The sequence below is a fragment of the Ceratotherium simum genome, chromosome 22 (genome assembly GCF_057802395.1).
Source record: "Ceratotherium simum simum isolate JZ-2026a chromosome 22, ASM5780239v1, whole genome shotgun sequence".
In the NCBI taxonomy this organism is placed as follows: domain Eukaryota; kingdom Metazoa; phylum Chordata; class Mammalia; order Perissodactyla; family Rhinocerotidae; genus Ceratotherium; species Ceratotherium simum.
The window spans coordinates 38,070,843-38,089,597 of NC_141921.1; the positions used below are offsets into that span (position 1 = coordinate 38,070,843).

The 18,755-nt window shown below is 55.5% G+C and overlaps 1 protein-coding gene across 1 annotated transcript in view; it reads right to left on the reverse strand.

Annotated features, from left to right (window-relative positions):
- Positions 1 to 4,380: 4,380 nt before the first annotated feature.
- The window catches only part of PADI4 (peptidyl arginine deiminase 4), a 39,068-nt gene continuing 24,693 nt past the window's right edge, over positions 4,381 to 18,755 (reverse strand). Inside the window, exons 7-16 of the mRNA XM_004425635.3 lie at positions 18,035 to 18,213; positions 17,760 to 17,863; positions 16,767 to 16,878; positions 15,169 to 15,276; positions 10,013 to 10,167; positions 8,833 to 8,974; positions 8,494 to 8,596; positions 7,649 to 7,719; positions 6,988 to 7,128; positions 4,381 to 5,101 (exon numbers count right to left, since the gene is read on the reverse strand). Of these exons, the coding sequence (XP_004425692.2) occupies positions 4,868 to 5,101; positions 6,988 to 7,128; positions 7,649 to 7,719; positions 8,494 to 8,596; positions 8,833 to 8,974; positions 10,013 to 10,167; positions 15,169 to 15,276; positions 16,767 to 16,878; positions 17,760 to 17,863; positions 18,035 to 18,213 (1,349 nt within the window). The 3' untranslated portion in view covers positions 4,381 to 4,867. The remainder of the gene's footprint in view (positions 5,102 to 6,987; positions 7,129 to 7,648; positions 7,720 to 8,493; positions 8,597 to 8,832; positions 8,975 to 10,012; positions 10,168 to 15,168; positions 15,277 to 16,766; positions 16,879 to 17,759; positions 17,864 to 18,034; positions 18,214 to 18,755) is intronic.

Consider the following 18,755-nt stretch of genomic DNA (forward strand, 5'->3'; position numbering starts at 1 on the left):
CCGTTTCTTCTGTCTTTCCAAAGAGATGTTATGAGTGACCAAGCAAACATGTATGAATATCTTCCCCTCCTTCTTCTTCTTTTTACATAAACGGCAGTGTTTGTTACATGTATTCCATACCTTGCTTTTTCACTTCATGGTACAACTCAGAGAGCAGTTCTTCACGTCAGTGCATAAAAAGCATCCTTATCCTTTTTCTGGCTGTATAGTATTCCGTGCCGGGCTGTACCATCAAACACTTGAGCATTTGTTTTCAGATGGTGCTCTGAGTACCCTGTGTGTAATAGCATGGGGAAGTAAGTTGGGTACTCAGTGAAGAATGCTCAGTCAGCCAGGCTAGTTAAATTCAGGATTAAAAGTTAAAATAGCCCTTCTTGGAGGTTTTAAGCGTGCAGCATAACTGTCAGGGGTGGCTTTGTTCTGGCGGCTCTTGGAGGCAGGAGTTGGCCAGGAAGACCCTAAAAGCCCCTCTGGTTGGGTTGAAAGCAGCAAAATTCATCAGGCAGGAGGGGTCCGGCCCATGTGTGCTCTCACCACAAAGGGCTTGCCCACACCCACCCACCTGCCCGCCCACTTGCTCACACAGAGCCAGCCAGAGGTGGGCTGCAGGGCGGGGACAGTCTGACTGGGTGTTATGAGAGGTTCAGGGATTCGATCGGAGACGTAAAAGACACTTTCCACTCCAAACAAATGGACTGAAGGTATATTTTATTATATAGAGGATAGTAAAGGCGACAGTCTGCAAACAGATCAAATAGGTCAAATATTAAGAGGAAAAAACATCAGCCCGACTGGAAAGGGAAAACACCCACATCGGCTGAAGAGAAATGACACAAATCAACCAGAAAGAGAAACACCAGGTTAACCGAAAAGAGAACACATCAAATCAATTACTTCATATCAAATCAATTACTTCACATCAAATCAGTTACTCACAACATCCACGCCCCACTGCCGGGAGAGCTCTGTCAATCGACGCGGCTGGGCAAGGATCACACGTCCTGGGCAAGGTGTCCCTTCCACAGGTGGAACTCTCACCGGGTCTCAGTTTCCAGCAGTTTTTATACCACCAGTGATTTTCAGAGTAAGCAATTACAGAGTTTGCAGAGCAAGCATTTAGTGTTTCCATGCACAAAATGGTTATCAGTGGCGTATGTGCACTGAGCCCCCTGGCTAACGTCCCAGCCCAGTAGTTGTGTACGTGCATTGTTCTCTTTGGTTATCGTCCTAGCCCGGCACAGATGGCCAGTCCATCCCGTGCTACGGTGCTCCAAGAGCCTTGAAATGTTACAACTTGCAACTCTCTCTGTGGGGGAAGGGCCAGTTCCCACCACACAGAAAGCAGCTTGGTATTTCTGTTTGTGCTGGTGGCTGTAGGTCAATGGAGCGGCCAAACATGGCTGTACTCATGTCAAGACACTGGGGAGGGGTTGCTGAGGGCTGGGCCCGGAGTCTGGAGCACAACAGCCTGGGAGCTCTGTTCCTTCCCACTCAGGCAGCCCTGCCTTGTGCCCGGGCTCTGCCTGAGTGTATTGGGGAGGGACACCCTCAGCCTGTGGAGGGAGACCCCTCTGGGCATGAGACGGACTTGGAGAGAGCTAGAGCGGGTCCTGCTCTCCCTCCGGGGGGCTTCCTGTTCACCTTTTCTTTCACAAGAGAGTCCTGGACATAGTAGTACTCAGTAAATTCTTGCACAGGAAATGACTAAATGACCCCCCCTCCAAAAGATAACCCAGGGGGCTTCCACAGAGCTCTCCCTCCAAACCGAGGGCTTTGTAACCATAAAGCAACTTTACACGACTCCTCGCACGCTTATTCAGTGTAGAAAGTTCTCCAATCACTCTTTGGTAATCGAGTCCCATGGTCACTTTAGGTCACTGTGGTGAATGCTGTGGTGTGCCAGCTGACCCCCTTCAGGGCGGAGGCACTTCGTCCCCCGGCTGCTGTGAGCGTTGGCTTCTGGCCGCTCACAGCAAGTCCGTCTCCTGGAATTGTCCGCTGCCAACTCCCCAGGTTATGTCCCCTCCTTGGGGGCAGCTACATCCAATGTTGGGGGGCAAAGGGCAGGCTGCTTGTCTTAATTCAGGACAACTCCGAGGGCCCATCCCAGCCCCAGAGCGTCCCATGGGATTACCTGAAAACTTTGTGGGCACTACATCCCAGTTCATCATCTGCTGCTGCTCCCCACACTCCCTCCCAGGTGTGGATCCTGAGAGCACCCCCTAACCCTCACCCCTCCCCCATTAAACCTCCTGCATACAGATCTCCGTCTCAGAATCTGTTTTGGGGAAGCAGACACAAAACAGTTGCCAACGAATCTCAATTCAGATGTTCGAAAGTCGAACCCCACACAAAGGAAAACCCCAAACTTGGTTTTATAAAGTTAAATCTGCCCCCACAAGAAAGAAATGATAATGATGAGACCTGATAGAGGTGTTAGCTACACTACAGTGGTAATGATATTGCAATGTATCAAATCAACACGGTGTACTCTTTACATTTACAGAATGTTATATGTCAGTTAAATCTCAATTTAAAAAGAGGACGTCTCGCCCCTTTCCCGTTAGGGTTTAATGGAGGTTCAAAGTTAGAGCTGTGGAAAGGGGGTGCTAGGCTTCCCTCTCTCCTTTCCGCCTGCACAGCTGGCCACGGGTGGGTCCTGACCTGTAGTGGGTTGGGTAATGGCCCCTGAAAGCTATCAGGTCCTAACCCCTGGAAGCTGTGTTATTTCACACAGGACGAGTCTCTGCAGATGTGACCCAGAGTCTGGGGAGATTGTCCTGAACTATCTGGGTGGGCCCTAAATGCCCTCACAAGCCTCTTTGTAAGAGAAAGGCAGAGGGAGATTTGACCCACACGGAGAAGCAGTGTGACCACCCAGGCAGAGGTGGAGAGACGCAGCCGCCAGCCGAGGGATATGCCTGCAGCCACTGGAAGGGGCAAGAGGCGAGGAACGGATTCTCCCCTGCAGCCCCCAGAGGGAACACGGCCCTGCAGACGCCTTGATTTCGGCCCAGTGACACTGATTTTGGACTTCTGGCCTCCAGAACTGTGAGCGAATAAATTTCTGTTGTTTGAAGCCACCCAGTTTGTGGTAATTTGTTACAGCAGCTGCGGGAATCTACGCTGCGCTCCGGGAAAGGGAAGGGAATGGGTGTCCGGGAGGAAGCAGGAAATTTCTTGCTCCTCGAGCACTGTCACAAGATGGCTCCGTGCTCTTTGGGGCTGGAAGGACTTAGACTGCTGCTTTCTCTCCTGCAGGACCCCCTGGCTCCTTCCCAGATGCCCCCCACCCTCTATGAATGGCTGGGGGGGGGTCACCCGCATTTGCCGTGATGCCAGTCTGCTTATCCATCAGCTTGTCTCTCGATCCTTCTGCAGCCCCAGGAATCTAGTGAAACTTTTAGCCTTTGTCTGCTGAGGCCGCTCGCTGCTACAGGCAGCCCTGTGGGTCAGGTTCTGGGATAACCTCACACCAGCTTCCTCTTGTGCGCGGCCCCCTTCTGGTCCACAAGAAACACTCCTGCATCTTTTGCTCCAGCAAATTCTGGGGGTAGGGCGGGGGACAGCTGATTCTCGTCAGAGAAGCACGTGTCGACCCAGGTTTCATGGATCCCTTTTCCTCAGCGTCAGGGCAGGGGCTTTTGATGTCTGTCTGTCCCACCATCCTACGTCCTCCATGACCCACATGAAAACAGTAGCTCTGGGTGTTTCCTGAGCATCTCAGGCTCTGTGGAGCCAAGATCTGACCTCAGTTGTAAAGATCTCAAGTCATCAAGTTTTATTTTCTACAGAGGAATCGAAGTCCCTATGTCAGGACCACAAAAGAAAATATTCAAAAGGACTGAGAGGGGACTAATGACTTCATTCCACAAAACCCCCGGCTCTATGTGCCCGCCCAGCTCTCGGGAGCCTGTGGCACAGCAGCAAACAGGGGGGACCAGAATTCGCTGGATGGGGCTTTCAAGCTGGTGGGATGGAAATGACAAATGGGAGGGACAAAGAATTCGCTCGTGTCTGGGCGTGTTTGACATCACAGTCAGATCCTTATGTCCCCCTCGGGTTCTTGCATGGCCTGTCTGTTGCCTTTTTCTCAGAGGATGACATGAATGGAGATATAATTCTTTGGCCCCACATTTGCCCTCCAACATTGTAAATGTCACTCGTCTGTGGAGAAGCCTCAGGCTGACATGGGGACGGTCCCTGCTGCACGACCTGCCCTTCTGCCAACGTGCCCCTAGAGTCTGGTCTACTTTTTAGAATTTTATTTTTTATCATGAAATATACATACAAAGGAGTGTATTTTATACACTCACATATTAAAGTGAATAATCCACGAATAATAATCTGTGTATCTTGGGATGTTCTCCTGGCTGGCTGTTCGGGAAGTGACTCCACACAGCTCTGAGGAGGAACGTGCCGCACCCTCAGGGCTAAAGCTGAGAATCAACGAGGCTCAGATCACAGAAGATTTTATAGACCAAATACATGCCCGGGAGCAAAAGACACACATTGGACTTCAACATATCCTGGAAGCACCTTCAAGTTTGTAACGTCCAGTTCCACCACGACAATGAGTGTATGAATGAATGAATGAATGATAGGAATGGTGGCTTGACCTCAAGTATGAAGTGATTATAAAGCTTTATTGCAGCAGAACTGAGTTTGCAAAGCCAGGACTGTCTTGGGATCTTCAGAGCGGGGCCCCAGGGGCCGGGACACAGGGGAAGGAAGCAAGCCACCGCAGGGAGAGTAGCTCCCCCAGGGGAGCCAAAACGTCCCCAGGAGCTCTTGCTGGGCCACAGCGCAGGGGACCCGAGCCTCTGGCCAGGAGCTTCCCGAGGGAGAGGATGTCATGGGGACGGGCTCAGGGAACCATGTTCCACCACTTGAAGGAGAAGGGCTGCCGGCGCACGTTGGTGCCACAGTGCACCTCCCCGTGCCGGACGTGGTAGGTGCCGAAGTCGTCGATGAAGGTGCAGTGGAGGCCCAGCGGCTCCAGCAGGGACCGCACCTTCTCCTCCAGGCAGCAGCGGCCGTTGACGATGGGCCCGAAGGGCTTGGGGATGCCCAGGTTCTTCCCCAGCACCAGCATGTTCACCTGCAAAGAAGTGGGCGCCCAGGTCAGGGGCAGCAGCATGCAGCCCACACCGCTATCCTGGCACCCCCTTCTTCTTCCAACCCTCGGAAATGACAGCCCACCTCATAGATGAGGAAACTGAGGCCCGCACAGGTAAAGAGGCTACCTAAGGCCACCCAGCTGGTCTAGGACTTGCATCCAAGTCTATCGCACTCCGGGCTCTATGCTCTTAACACTATACTCTCCTTCCCCACCTGCCACCTCTGGCAAACCCTACTACTCAAGGCCCAGTTCAAATGCCACCTCCTCTGTGAAGCCGCCCATGAATCCCCAAACTCTGACAACAGTCACTCCTCCTCTGTGCTCCCGTAGCTCCCAGCACAGTGCCTTAATTGATATCTGTTAAATGGAGGAATAAGTGACTACCTCTCGTGTAGCACTTTCTGTACGTTATAACGTATGTAAATGACTCTGTTTCCTCCATGATATTGGGAGGTGGCCTGGTGAGGTGAAGGGACGAGGATGTTGGCTCCAGGCCAACGTGGGTTGGAATCCCAGCTCTACCACTCAATAGCTGTGTGACCTTAGGCAAGTCGCTTCACCTCTCTGAGCCTCATCAGCAAAATGAGCCCAAACACGTTTCTGTTGCTGTGACAATCAGATAGGAACATGTCTGTGGGGCACTGAGCCAGCGGGTAGTAAGCGCAGAGTCAGTCTGCGGGGCTGAGTCACTGAAGGGGCATCGCATTCTCTGTCACCGCTCAGACACAGCCCAAGCTGAGTGCCTTGCACTCTTAATTTCTCTGCTGTTCCATGCCCATGCCCACGCCCCACCTCCCACGGGGGCCCTGAGCAGGGAAGGCACAGAGTCAGCCCTCAGCATCGCCTATTACATCCCCCAGCCACAGGCATCACTTTCTTTCCCGAGCTGGGAAAGCTGGCTGGGCTCAACAGGAGAAGAAACAAAATGCTTGGGGCCAAGGAATTTTATTCAGGGGTGAGAGGAGGGTGGCCCCTCCTGCCTTGTTCTGGCCAAGCAGCCCTTTATTCTCAACAACATCTTTTGCTGCATCTCAGTGCACAAAATGGAAAAAATCCAAACCACTGGATTTGAGGAATGACCTTGAAACCCCAGCGCCCTGGGGAAGCCAGTGTGACAACCTCTGTGCCAGGACTCCTGGCTCCTCCTTGGACTGTAACCCCCAGCCCAGCAGGAGGGGGCGGCTGCCCCAGGAGAACTGGCGAAGTTTCTGCCTGGCCCTTGGGTATCCTTTGAGGAGACAGGGTAACAGGACAGCGGGACAGCAAAAATAGAGTAGATCACTTCGAGATGGTGCTTGCGGGTCACAGTTAAAAGTTCTTAACAAAGGCGGATCCCCCTCAAGTCCGCCATTCAGAGGGGTGCAGCCCACCTAGGCTGGGCAGCACCAGCCTCACCTCCTCAGAGAGGCCCTCCCGGACCACCACGTCTGAAGAGCAGCCCCCACATTTACTCAATTCCAAACACTTGTTGCTTATCTCCCCCGAACCCCACTTCTACCTTGCACCTCGCCCCCGCAGGGAAGCCATAGAGGGCAGTGCAGTGTGGTGGTTAGAACATGGGCTCTGCAGCCAGACCCCCGGCTTTGAGTCCCAGCTCGGAATCCCGCCTCTTCCCGGCTGTGTGTTCTTGTGGCAGAGACCTGACCTCTCCGGGCCTCCTCTGTGAAGTGGGGGTGACGACAGTCTCTGACTCCCAGGGTGGGTGTGAGATGCCTGAAGCTGCTCTGTAAGCTGCACGGGGCCACGCAAACCCCAAGTGGGCGGGCAGACAGCCACGCCTTCTGGACCCGCACCGGGAGCGCAGCGGGCCTCCCGGACCCAAGGCCATTGGCAGCAGTGGGGCGACCCCGAAGGCCCCTCCTCACCATGTTGGGGAAATAGGCTTCAGCCTTGAAGGTCCCGCTGGAGTCCTGCTGGAGCTTGAAGAGCTGGGGGATGTCGATGATGTCCCGCTCCGTCAGGCCCAGCTCCCGCTTCAGCACCTCCCGGTTCCAGTCGATGCAGCTCTGGGGCGGGAGGCGGAGATGGGGATGTCCTGGCCAGCCCGGGGCGGGGCGGGGCGCTGCAGGGGGGCCGCCTGGGGGGGAGGCCCGGGGAAGGACCAGGACAGGGTCCGGAAGGCAGTGATGGGCACCTCCTTCTCCTTCTTCCTTCCCTCGCTGCTCTGCTCTGCTCAGTCTCCCCGCCTCTCGCTTCTGCTCCCGTGTCCCTGCCTTTCTGGTCACTCTGTCACTCTGCCTGGCCTCTCTCCTGCCTCTGTCCCTCTGTTTCTGAGAGTTTCACTGTCTTGCTCTGACCCTGGCTCTCCTATCTTCCTCTCTTTTCCGTGCATCACCTTGTGTAACGGTGACTGAATCTCCCTCCCGCCTCTCACACATTTGCCCAGATCCCAGGGCCATCCACCACGGAGCCACACGCAGCCTGTGGAGGGTTCTGCTTGCGCCCCTGACTGCAGGGAAGGTGGCTGGGGCAGGGGGTCGTCAGGTCTGCCCAGGACGTGGCATCCCCCGGGCACCCAGGCCATACCTCCACGTATGAATTATGTTCTCTCAGTTTCTTGTTTGACAGAATGTCCTTTATTTTCTGCTGTTTTTTTTCTGTCATGGAGAAAAAGAAAAAAAAATGCAGGTGAATTCAGAGGTCAATTTCCCTCTTCCCAGCAGGTGCAGTGGGGACTCAGTTTTCCCTTCTATTAAAATGGGGACAGCAATAATTCCTCACATACGGGTTTGTTTGAGCATCTGAGAGGCAAATGCCTTTAATGAAATATTTTATCAGGGTAAGTTCTCATTAAAAGCGTTGCTCTCACCCCCTTAAATTCTGTTGTCTCCAAAGGGATCTCATTTGCCAAGGGGCAAACAGAGGTCCAACCGTTGCCCCATGCCACACGACATACTACAGATATTAGCTGAAAACTCTCAGCTGTGGAGGCTGCTCGACCTCTGACCCCAGCCCATGTCAGTGGACTTTACTGAAAAAGTAAGATTGCATTCTGTGCTCCAGCCAGACTGAGTTTTTTTCAGAACCTCAAACACATCTTGCTTTCTCCTGCCTCTGAGCCTTCTATTCACTGTTCCCTCTATCTGGAATCTCTCTCTTCCTCTCATCCCACAACCCCATTTGCCTGGCCAACTCCTGCTCATCCCTCATGCTCCTGCTTGGTCTTTGCCTCCTCCAGGAAGCCTTCCTTGAGCTCCTCCCAGACACCCTCCAAAGCCCTCCTGTTGTAGCTGTTCTCTTGACTCCCTTCCCCTGGACTGCGAGCGCTGAGGCAGGGAGCTATTCTGCCCTGTTCACACAGCATCCCCCACGCTTAGCATGGGGCCTGGCGCACAGTAGGTGCTCAGAAGAACAAAGCATGGCCAACTTACTCGTGACGCCTTCGAACAGCAGAGCATCCCCGTGGCCCTCCTTCAGCTGCTCCTGGAACAGTTTGTAGCAGGACCTGGGGCTGGCCAGGAGCAGCCGGAAGCCCTGGAGGCAGAAACACTGGGGTCAGAGGTCAGCTTTGACCCTGGGGCTCCCAAGGAGGAGGGCCGGCCAAGGGTGCAGGGAGTGTGGCTTGGACCCAGGCTGGGCACCTCCTCCCTGCCCCCTCCTGGGGGTGAGGGAAAAACAGAGTCAGGCAGGGCGGCCCCCCAGGCAGAGTGCAGGGCTGTGCCTGGAACCCAGGAAGGAGACGTGGCCTCCTCCAGGCCCCCAGACTGCACCTTCTTGTGCGCGGGAACGAAGCTAAGGAACTCGTCCACGTGGCCCACGAACAGCCAGTCGGAGTAGAGCTTCACGGGGGCCTGCACCTGCTGGGCGATCAGGAAGTCCTGCAGGGCCTGGTGCATCTCCTGGCTCTCCTCGCTGCCAACGCAGGATGGAACACATGTTATGGGGTCGGGGTGTCAACAGGCAGGTCTCTGAGGGCCTGGAGGCTTGGCAAGGGGTCAGGGATCTCCTTCAGGGAAGAGATTCAGGAGCCTGGGATGCCTTTATTATATCCCCTAACATGTGTGGAATTGAGGAATTGTCATCCCAGTTTTATTGGGGGGAAACTGAGGCACAGAGTCACCAAGGTCAATAGGACCAGAGCTTAGCCTCAGAAAGCACTGTGTGTTGACTTAGCCTAGATGCTGGTGCTGTGGGTGAACATGGGGTTGGGAGCTGGTCCTACCTGAGCTCGTGATCCCTTGTTAGTTGTGTGGCCTTGGGGACATTCCTTCATCTTTCTGAGCTTCAGTTTTCTCCTTGCTCTGGTCACCAAGGTCCTCTGTGATCTAGCCCTTTGCCTTTCCTCTTGCTCAACTTGTTTTAGCCTCTCTGGCCTTCTTGAACACGCCAAGCTCATTTCTGTCTCAGGGCCTTTGCACGTGCTCTTTCATCTGCCAGGAACTTTCTACCCCAGATTTCCAAGCAGCCATGTCCTTCTAGTCATCAGGCCTCAGCTCAAAAGCCCCCTCCCCAGAGAGGCCCTCCCTGGTCACTCTGACTAACATAGTTCCCACTCCTCCTCTGCTCCTCTCTTTTTTGTTTTCTTCACTATTTGAAATTATCTTATTTGTTTACTTTTCTATTATGTGTCTCTCTCACTAGAATAGCGGCAGGGACTTGTCTGTCACGTTCGTGGCAGCATTCCTCCCTAGCTCCTAGCATAGTGCCTGGCACACAGTAGGTGCTCAGGAAGTGTTCACTGACTGAGAGTGAACAGCAGAGCTGGAAGGTGAACCTGGGTCTATCGGGCTCCTAAGCCCGCGTACCTTGCCCTGCACTGGGATTCCTCCCACAAGCCCTCAAGTTTGTCGCGCCCTCGTGGGTTGGGAGCAAGTTGGGAAGGCCTCTGCTCTGGCCTCTGCTTTTCCGCAGTGTCCCTGCGTCCGCCCCTCTCCACGCCTCCCTCCTCACCTGGGGTAACTGCAGTTCCCAATGAGAATCCTGCCCAGCGGGTACTCCTTCCCCCCGACTGTGACTGGGGGGCTCACTTCCAGGTTGCCAAAGGAGTCGAGGTCGCTGATCTCCTCTGTCTGGGGCCCTCGAGTCACGTAGCCAAAATCTGGACCCTGAGATGGGAGAAGCACGTGCCAAGTGTTAGAGAACTGAGTCTCGGGGTGAAGAGAGGGTGGGGTCCAAGGTCAAAGGTTAACCTGGTCACAGGAGGGAATTGGGTAACGTGGGCAGCTGGTACCCAGCAGGCGCCGTTAGTGTTTGTGGGATGCTGGAGGCAGCTGGGTCGGGGGGCAGGGGAAGGGACCGGCATTTGTGAACAGTCCCTACTGCCTACAAGCTGCCAGTCCCTAATGCGCGTAAACCTGAACTTGGGCATAATAACAAATCCACAAAATATCATTTTTATCCTCATTTTGCAGAGAAGAAACTAAGCTCAGAGTGGGGTGTGGCTTCTGCAGGTCCCACAGCCAGTTTGTGGAAGGACCAGGATTTGAACTGTCTCTACGGCAGGCCCTCTTGCTCCACACCGTGCGCTGTCCTGATCTCGGGCTGGAATGAGCTTCGCCCAACGGCTGTGATGCCTCCACTGGATCTTTGGGAGAAGAACAGGTGGACGATACATCTCTCACCCCTGTGTTAGTTTCCCACTGTGGCTGTAACAAATCTAGTGGCTTAAAACAACACACGTTTATTCTCTCACAGCTCTGGAGGTCAGAAGTCTGAAGTCAGTTTCCCTGGGCTCAGGTCCAGGTGTGGCAGGGCTGGTTCCTTCTGGAGGCTCTGAGGGGAGAATCCATTTCCTTGCCTTTTTCAGCTCCTGCGGCCATCCGGCTGTTGGCCTCCTCCTCCGTCTTCAGAGCACATCACTCTGTCATCACGCACCTTGTCCCCCTCCGACCCTCCCTCCTCCCTCTTATGAGGAGCGTCATGATTACAGAGAACCCACCCGGAGAATCCAGGAGAATTTCCCATCTCCAGATCCCTAACTTAATCACATCTGCAAAGTCCCTTTTGCATATAAGATAGCATCAGGTTCTGGGGATTAGGACGTGGACATATTGGAGGGGCCATCACTCATTCCACCTTCTACAAATCGATGTTCTTCAATTCACGGGGCCACAGACTTCCTGCAAGGAGATTCCAAATTGTGAGCCTGGGTGCATTTTTCTTGGAAGATGGGTAGTCTCTAGGAGGTCTGTGTCTCCACGAGTTTAAAAACCATCATTTCCAGGGCCGCCCGGTGACATAGCAGTTAAGTTCACGCATTCTGCTTCGGCGGCCCGGGGTTCGCGGGTCCGGATCCCGGGTGCAGACCTATACACCTCTGATCAAGCCATGCTGTGGCGGTGTCCCATATAAAGTAGAGGAAGATGTGCACAGATGTTAGCCCAGGGCCAGTCTTCCTCAGCAAAAAAGAGGAGGATTGACAACAGAGTTAGCTCAGGGCCAATCTTCCTCAAAATAAATGAACGAATGAATGAATGAAAAAATAAATACCATCATTTCCAATTCCCTTTCTCTCTAAACCCATGCGAACCTGAGTTCCACCCCCACTGTGCCATGAAAACTGCTCTCGTCGAGGCCTGCGTGACCCCACAGCTAAACCCAGTGGGCACTGCCCAGGCCTCGTCTTCCTCGCCCACCAGCAGCGACTGAGTCAGCGGGTCACACCCACGGCCTTCCCTCTTTCCACTTGGCCTTTGGGACCCTGAGTGCTCTTGGTCGCCCCTCACCGTGGCCCCCTCACGGTCTCCTGAGCACGGGCCCGGGCCCAGTCCTTGGTCTCCTTTCTCTAGCTCACTCTCCGCTTTGGTGGCCTTGCCCAGGCCCAGGAAATACCATCCACGTGCTGAAAAGCCCACACCATATCCCCAGTCCGCACCTCCTCCCAGACTCCACACGCGCAACCACTGCCCGACTCCCCTCTTGGATGCTGACTCAATATCTCACACCGCCCCAAACGGAACGGCTGACCCTCTTCCCACCCCTCATCCCCTCCCACAGTGCTCCCCATCTCAGGGCATGGCGCCTGCCGCTCACAAAGGTCAGAGCCTGATGTCACCTTTGGCTTGTCACGTCCTCGCAGCCGTCAGGAAATCCTGCAGGCTCTGCCCTCAAACATATCCGGAATCTGGCCACTTCTCACCCCAATCCTGCTCCCTGGGTCTGCGCCCCCATCATCTCTCACCTGGTCACTGCCCCAGCCTCCTCCCCACTCTCCCTGCCCCTGCCCTCGCCCCTGCCGTCCATTCTCGACATGCAGCCAGAGCTTCCCTTTTACAACATCAATCAGATCATAATCCTCCTCTGTTTAAGACCCTCCAATGATTCCCCAGTTTCTCAGATTCTAAACAAATGGCCTTACAATGGCCAACAAGCCCACAGGATCTTCCCCCCTCACACCCCATCCCCCATCACCCCCTCACACTTCTGGCCTCCTCGCTCCTCCCTGAACATGTCAGGCATGCCCTGTCTCAGGGCCTTTGCACTGGCTGTTCCCTCTGCCTAGAACACTCTTCACCCAGAGGTCCATAAGGCCAACTCCTTCACCCCTTTCGAGTTTTTGCTCCAATGTCAGCCTCTCCATGAGGCCTACCCTGACATGCTATTTAAAGTTGCAGTCTAATCCTCCCACCACTCTGGCACCTGGGAGCCCCTTGATTCTGCTCTCCCTTTGCCTAAAGCCCTTGAGTCCACCCTCCAGTGTACGACGGAATTTATTTATTTGTTAGACTTCTTGTTCATTGTCTGTCTCTCTGGACTAGAGCGTCGACTCTGAGAGGGCAGGGGCCTTGGCCTGCTCACTGACGAACTCCAAGTGCCCAGAACAGGGCCGGGCACAGAGTAAGTGCTCAAAGACTGTTTGATGAATGAATGATGAAATCACACAAGTCGCTGCCCTGGCTCTCGCCAGGAGAGGGGATCAGTTCCACAGGCTGCAGGCTTGGATTTCTGCAGGCAAATGAAGGGGTGTCCACAGTCCACAGAAGTGGCTCCCCACGCGTGGGACGCACAGAGGATGCTCACACGCGCTGCTTGACACAACTTCCGGTGCAGGCTTACAAATGTGGTCCTTTCAGTTCTCCTCCGGGCTTTCCAGTTTGTTGAAGACTAAAGCCTCCCAGTGGTGTGAATCCATCCTGAACACCTGCTGACCTCCCATCTTAACCAGAGAGAGAGCACAACCTTGGCTCAGAGTTTTTGCAGCCATTTGTATCGAGCTGGCTTTAATAATTTAATTTTGTTGTAATTCTGTTTAATTTCACAGTTGCCTTCTATGTATGGTAAGCGCTGCTGGTCTCCTGTTACAGAGGTGGAACGGAATTTACTGACACGGGCTTCCAGAAAGAACACCCACGGTGTGTCAAGCTGCGTGCTAAGCGCACAGTGTCCCGTGATGGGCAGCACGGCTTCAGCCCTGCCCTCGTGGTGCTTCCAGTCCGGCAGGGGGGCAGACAATGAAGAATAAGCATCAAGTCAGGGATTTATAACAAAATACTCAGAAGAAACCAACAGGGTGCAGCGGTGGAGAATGCCACGGGCTGGGTGGGGTGTCCTTCAGCGTTAGGACGGCCCCACTGAGGAGGGCGTTGGCGCTGAGACCTTCAGTGCTGGCACCAGCCTTCAAAGTTGGGCACATTTGAAGAACAGGAAAGAGGCCAGCGGGGCTGGAGCCGGTGAGGGACAGGGAAGGTGGCCCACGATCAGGTTGGAGAAACAGGTGGGGCCTTGTTACACTTGGAATATCAAGAAGGAGACACCACCACTGAACAGAGCAGGACTGGCACCAGCGAGAAGGGCCAAAGTCTCCGAGGTAGTTGGCTAAGTTATCCCGTTGCTCCCAAAACAGGATTAACCTGATTCCATGGCAGAGAGACACCTCGAACCCAACAAAATCTTTGCATTGGCACCACTCAGCACGGGAGAGTTAGTGCGCCTCGGACAAGTTGCTGAGTTAACCTCAGGTTTCCTTTCAACGCCTCCATGTGGGCAGGGCCACCTCCCCTCCCTTGGGGCGCAGGGTGCTCCTTAGAAAGCCACTCATCACGGCAAACGTTGCACCCCACACTCTTTCCTCCATTTTCCCTGGCACCCGGAGTCAAGGAGCTGTCAGGGCTTGGAGTGCAGGCCTAGCATCCTCCTGGGAAAGTGGGGAGGCGTGTGGTTAAGAGCATGCTCACCGAGCCAGACCAGCCTGGTTTGAATTCCAACTTCTCCATTCTCTCTCTCTCTTTTTCTTTTTTTTGGTGAGGAAGATTAACCCTGAGCTAACATCTGTGCCATTCTTCCTCTATTTTGTATGTGGGTCACCGCCACAGCATGGCTGATGGTGGTGTAGATCTGTGCCCGGAACACGAACCCGTGAACTCAGGCTGCTGAAGCAGACCATGCCAAACTTAACCACTACACCACAGGGCCGCCCCCAACTTCTCCATTCTCTTTTTGTGTGAGCTTGGGAAAGCTGCTTCACCTCTCTGAGCCTCAGTTCTTCATCTATAAAATGGGCCATGTGATAGCATCTACATTAAAGGTTGTCAGACAAATTAAATGAGTCAGTGCAGGTAGATTTTAGCACTGTGATTGACAGAACACATGTTCAGTAAATGTACCCATTATTATTATTATAATTCTCTGCTGAGTTTGCACGAACCTGCCAGGCAAGTCAAGCGTGAGTCACCAATATGTCACCCAACCCCCCAAACACATATAGAGTCTTTGGCTGATAAAATCCCACCGAGGAAATGATCACTCTGATCCTGAATCCCCCGCCTCAAATCCCAGAAGGCCAGACCCCACCCAAAAGACAGAGCCGCCAGCTGGATGTTGGGGAAGGTTCTGGTCCTGGCGCCACCCCCACCTTGCAGCAAGAGCATCTTCAGTGGAACAAGGATGCCCAAGCCTGACCCGTGTCCTCTGCAGGGTTATCTCGAGGACAAAGTGAGCTCATGGCTGGAAGGGGCTTCGGGAAAGGAAGAGACACATGTCATCGTGGTGATAACAGAAACAGCAACGGCAGGCTCGGCTGTAGGGGCGGGGCTGGGGAGACAGGCGAGGAGGGAGGGTCCTCAAGGAGGGGGCTGTCAGCAGCTGGTGCCCCCCCAGCACGTACGTACCCGCACGCATTTGAGGGGGAACTCCTTCAGGCCTCTGTTCCTCGGGGAGTCAAAGACCACGGGCAGCGTTTTGTGCGGGGCCTGGACGTAGCCCACCTCCATCTCGTCCTGTGCGGAGTGGAAGGGAGGCTGTGACGCCTGCTGCCTGGGTCTTGGCGCCCAGCGCAGGGATGGCAGGCCTGGAACCATCCTCTCTCCCACCCTTGGGGTCAAGAGCAAATTCAGGTGGGCTATTCGACCCCAGAGCAGTGGCTCTGAGACAGCAGAGCCTATCGTCCTGTACTTGCAAAAACGTTGTGAGATCGCTGGGGTGCCCTTCACTCCCTCTCCTGTGAGTGACCCGGGCCGGATGCTGCCAGGGGCTGGGGACCATGGTGAAGGAGCCTCAGGCCCTGTCCTCAGAGTGAGAGATCCAAGGAGCGGGGCACTCACCACCCAGTGTTAGGACGTGATGGGAGGGGGGTGAGGGGTCTGTGAGAACACAGAGGAGGAGTGCCCCCGATGTGGTTGGGATGGGTGAGAGAAACCTTCTTGAAGGGAGCACTGCTAAGCTAAGCCTGGATGGTGAGGATCAGAGGAGCCCTCCCCCAAAGGGGGGCAGGTGAGGCCCCAGCCCAGCCCACGGGGCAGAAGTGCATCTGGTGCAGAGCCTGCCCGGATTCTACTGGACGGGTGTGACAGTGGACATAAAGCACTGTGAGGCTGACCATAGGAGGTCAAAATGGGCGGTACAGCGGCAATTCATATGGTTCAACCCGATTTAACCAGACGGAATGACGAGAAGGAAGAGAGGGTGTTATTTGGGGGTGAGAAGAAAGACGGATGAATTCCCACGGGAGGGACTGGGGAAATGGAGCATTCCAGCTGGGAGTGGATGAGGATGATCTGGACAGCGGGGGTGGGAGTGGGCAGGGCGTCGGAGGAGGAACGGGATGGGCAAAGGTGTGGAGGTGGGAGCAGGGGTAAGGGCGTGGAAGAGTAAGGAGTCCAGAGGCAAAGCAAGGGCGTTCAGCCCACCGTGGCCCAGGCGCCGGGCGCCGGGGTGCTGAGCTGAATGAGGCTGAGTCTCTGCCCTCAGGGAGCTCAGGGCACAGAAACAGAATGGTGACAGTGTGGCCGGTGCGCCGGCAGGCTGGCACTAGGTGAGGGGGGTGGCCAGGTCGGGAGGGCCCTGGGGGCAAGCTGAGAAGGAGGAGGTGGGAGCCATGGAGGGTGCTGGAGCAGGGGTGTGGCCGGTCTGGTGACCCAGCCCAGGAAGGCTGGCTTGGAGGGATGGCCACTCGAGGGACTGTTGAGCTCCGACCTCGTGAGCTTTGCAGCATTGCCAAGGTCGTCTGAGAGCTTCCAAGCGGGAAGCTGACTTCCATCTTGGTGACCATGGCAGACACACAGCAGCCCGCAGGAGACGTCACTTGAATGACTGGCCGGAGCCCCCTGTGCAAGGACCCTCAGAGGCTCCTAACTCCCGGCCCATCTGGGGAAGGGTGGCCAGCAAGGTGCTAGGCTGAGCCCCAGAGCCCGGGTGCTCCAGTGTCCCTTGACCCTCAGGGACGTTCATCCTGTGTGCCCCGGCCCGCCCACCCCACGGGGCCACAGACCTGCATCCACTGGTCATCCATGCTCTCCTCCTCGGAGCAGATGGTCAGCTGGCACCTGGCTTTCTTGGCCAGAGCAGTCACTGACTTCAGGAAGTCCTCATTTTCAAGTATCCTAGAAAGAGCACGAAGGAAGCTCCTAGTGCTCTGGATTCAGTGGCCACGGCCTTGGCCGGGCTCTGAGGGAGCGCACTGGACCCCCGCAGGGTCCCCGGGGGTGGAGCAGGAGCTCAGGCCTGGACGGAGACGCCTGGCTCGTCCTGTCTCTGCTCTTAGCGAGCACCGTCTCACTGAATTCTTGTAACAATCTGTGGGGGGCACTAGTGGGTACCCCCTTCCACCAAAGAGAAGATAGAATGAGGCGGTCAATGCTCAGGGTCACATCATGTGGGGACAGCACTGGGATTTGAACCCAGGCCTTGCTGGCTTCCAGCCCACCCTGACCACCGGGTTACACTCCCACCCCTTCTGCCCCAAAGTGACTGGAAGAGGAGAGGGGAGGGTCCCCTGAGACCCCACCATACGCAACAGGTGCTCTCAGTCTGCAGGATGAGGCTCCCAGAGCAGCTCGTTAAAACGCAGATGGGCCATCTCCAGGGACGAGACCCAGCAGGTCAGAGGTTGGCAGGAAAGTGCATTTTAAAGGAGTCCCCAGGGGTTTTTGGTGCAGAAGGTCCAGGGGCCACACTCTGAGAAGCCCTGGAAGCCTGGCTCATGGATCGAGGGTTCTCACCCTCCAGGTCTAGCAAACTCTATAGGCCCCGGAGCTAACGCAGCCCTCAGCCTGCATCAGGGCAGGACAGTTATAACAAAAACAACAAGAATAATTTTCCCCGCCGTTTTACGGGTCCAGGCAAGCCACAGGCCCTCGGCGAGTTGCAGAGGGATAACAACTGTCTTCCCACCCACACAGCGAGTGCACGGCGGGCCTGCGGCCAGAACCCGGGGCTCCCCCTGGCGTATCTGTGCCCCCCCCCAGCACTCTGGGCCCCTCACCTGCACACGTACACCTCCTTCGGGGGCTGGGTGTTGGGGGTCATGATCCAGGGGGCCACACGGAAGGCCACGCTGTCTTGGAAAACCAGGGCCTTGGGGAGCGCCTGTGGGGGGTGGGGGGCGTCACAGCAGCCAGGGCCCAACACCTACTCCCCAGAGGCTATTTGGAGCCCCCTCCCCAGATGGGCTGTGCACTGTGCCCTCCCCCCCAAACCCACAGCAGGGCCACTGCCTGGAAGCCCAGGTCCCCCGTCTGGGCTGCCATCCTGGCCTACCGGGTTGTTCGTGGCCAGCAGGGAGACAGTGAGGGAAATGAGCCCTGGGAAGTTGGCATCTGGGAAAGCGAGGCCCTCCACGTAGAAGTCCGTGCTGTGCTGGCCGCCCGGGAGCTCCAGGAGGTGGGAGGGCTGCTTAGGCCCCAGGACCACCCTGTACCCGGGGCGCTGTTTGTCCCCTAGGGAGGGCAGGGGAGGCTCAGAGCTGTGTCCCACCTCTGCAGACCCTGTCTTCTCCTCCCTGGTGCTGATGCCATCCCAGGGCCACTGCATGTCACCCCTGAGGGCCCCTCACTGCTAAACCTGGCCAGAGCCTCCATTTAGGAGAAAGAGACTAAAGTCTCAGCTGGGACAACGCCCCCCTGGCTGGGGGTCCAGGAATAGGGGGACTGGGGTGCCTGAGCCATTCCCAACTTTACAGGAAGTCCATTACACATTATGGTTTGTCCAGGCATTCATTCATTCCCGAGCACCTGCTCTCAGCTGACACCTGGGGAGACCAGGGTGACAGTCACTACCAGGGTGACAGTCACTGTCCCGGTCCCCAGGGAGTGCACAGCCTCCTGGGTGAATAGGGAGGAGCAAAGACAGTGAAAATCACAGACAGTAATCAGTGCTGTGATGGAGGGAACCCCGGAGGGCCAGGGAAGGCTTCCTGGAGGAGGTGATGCCTCGGCAGAGGCAAGGAGTTGGCTTGTCGCCAAACCAACGTCAGCCTAAT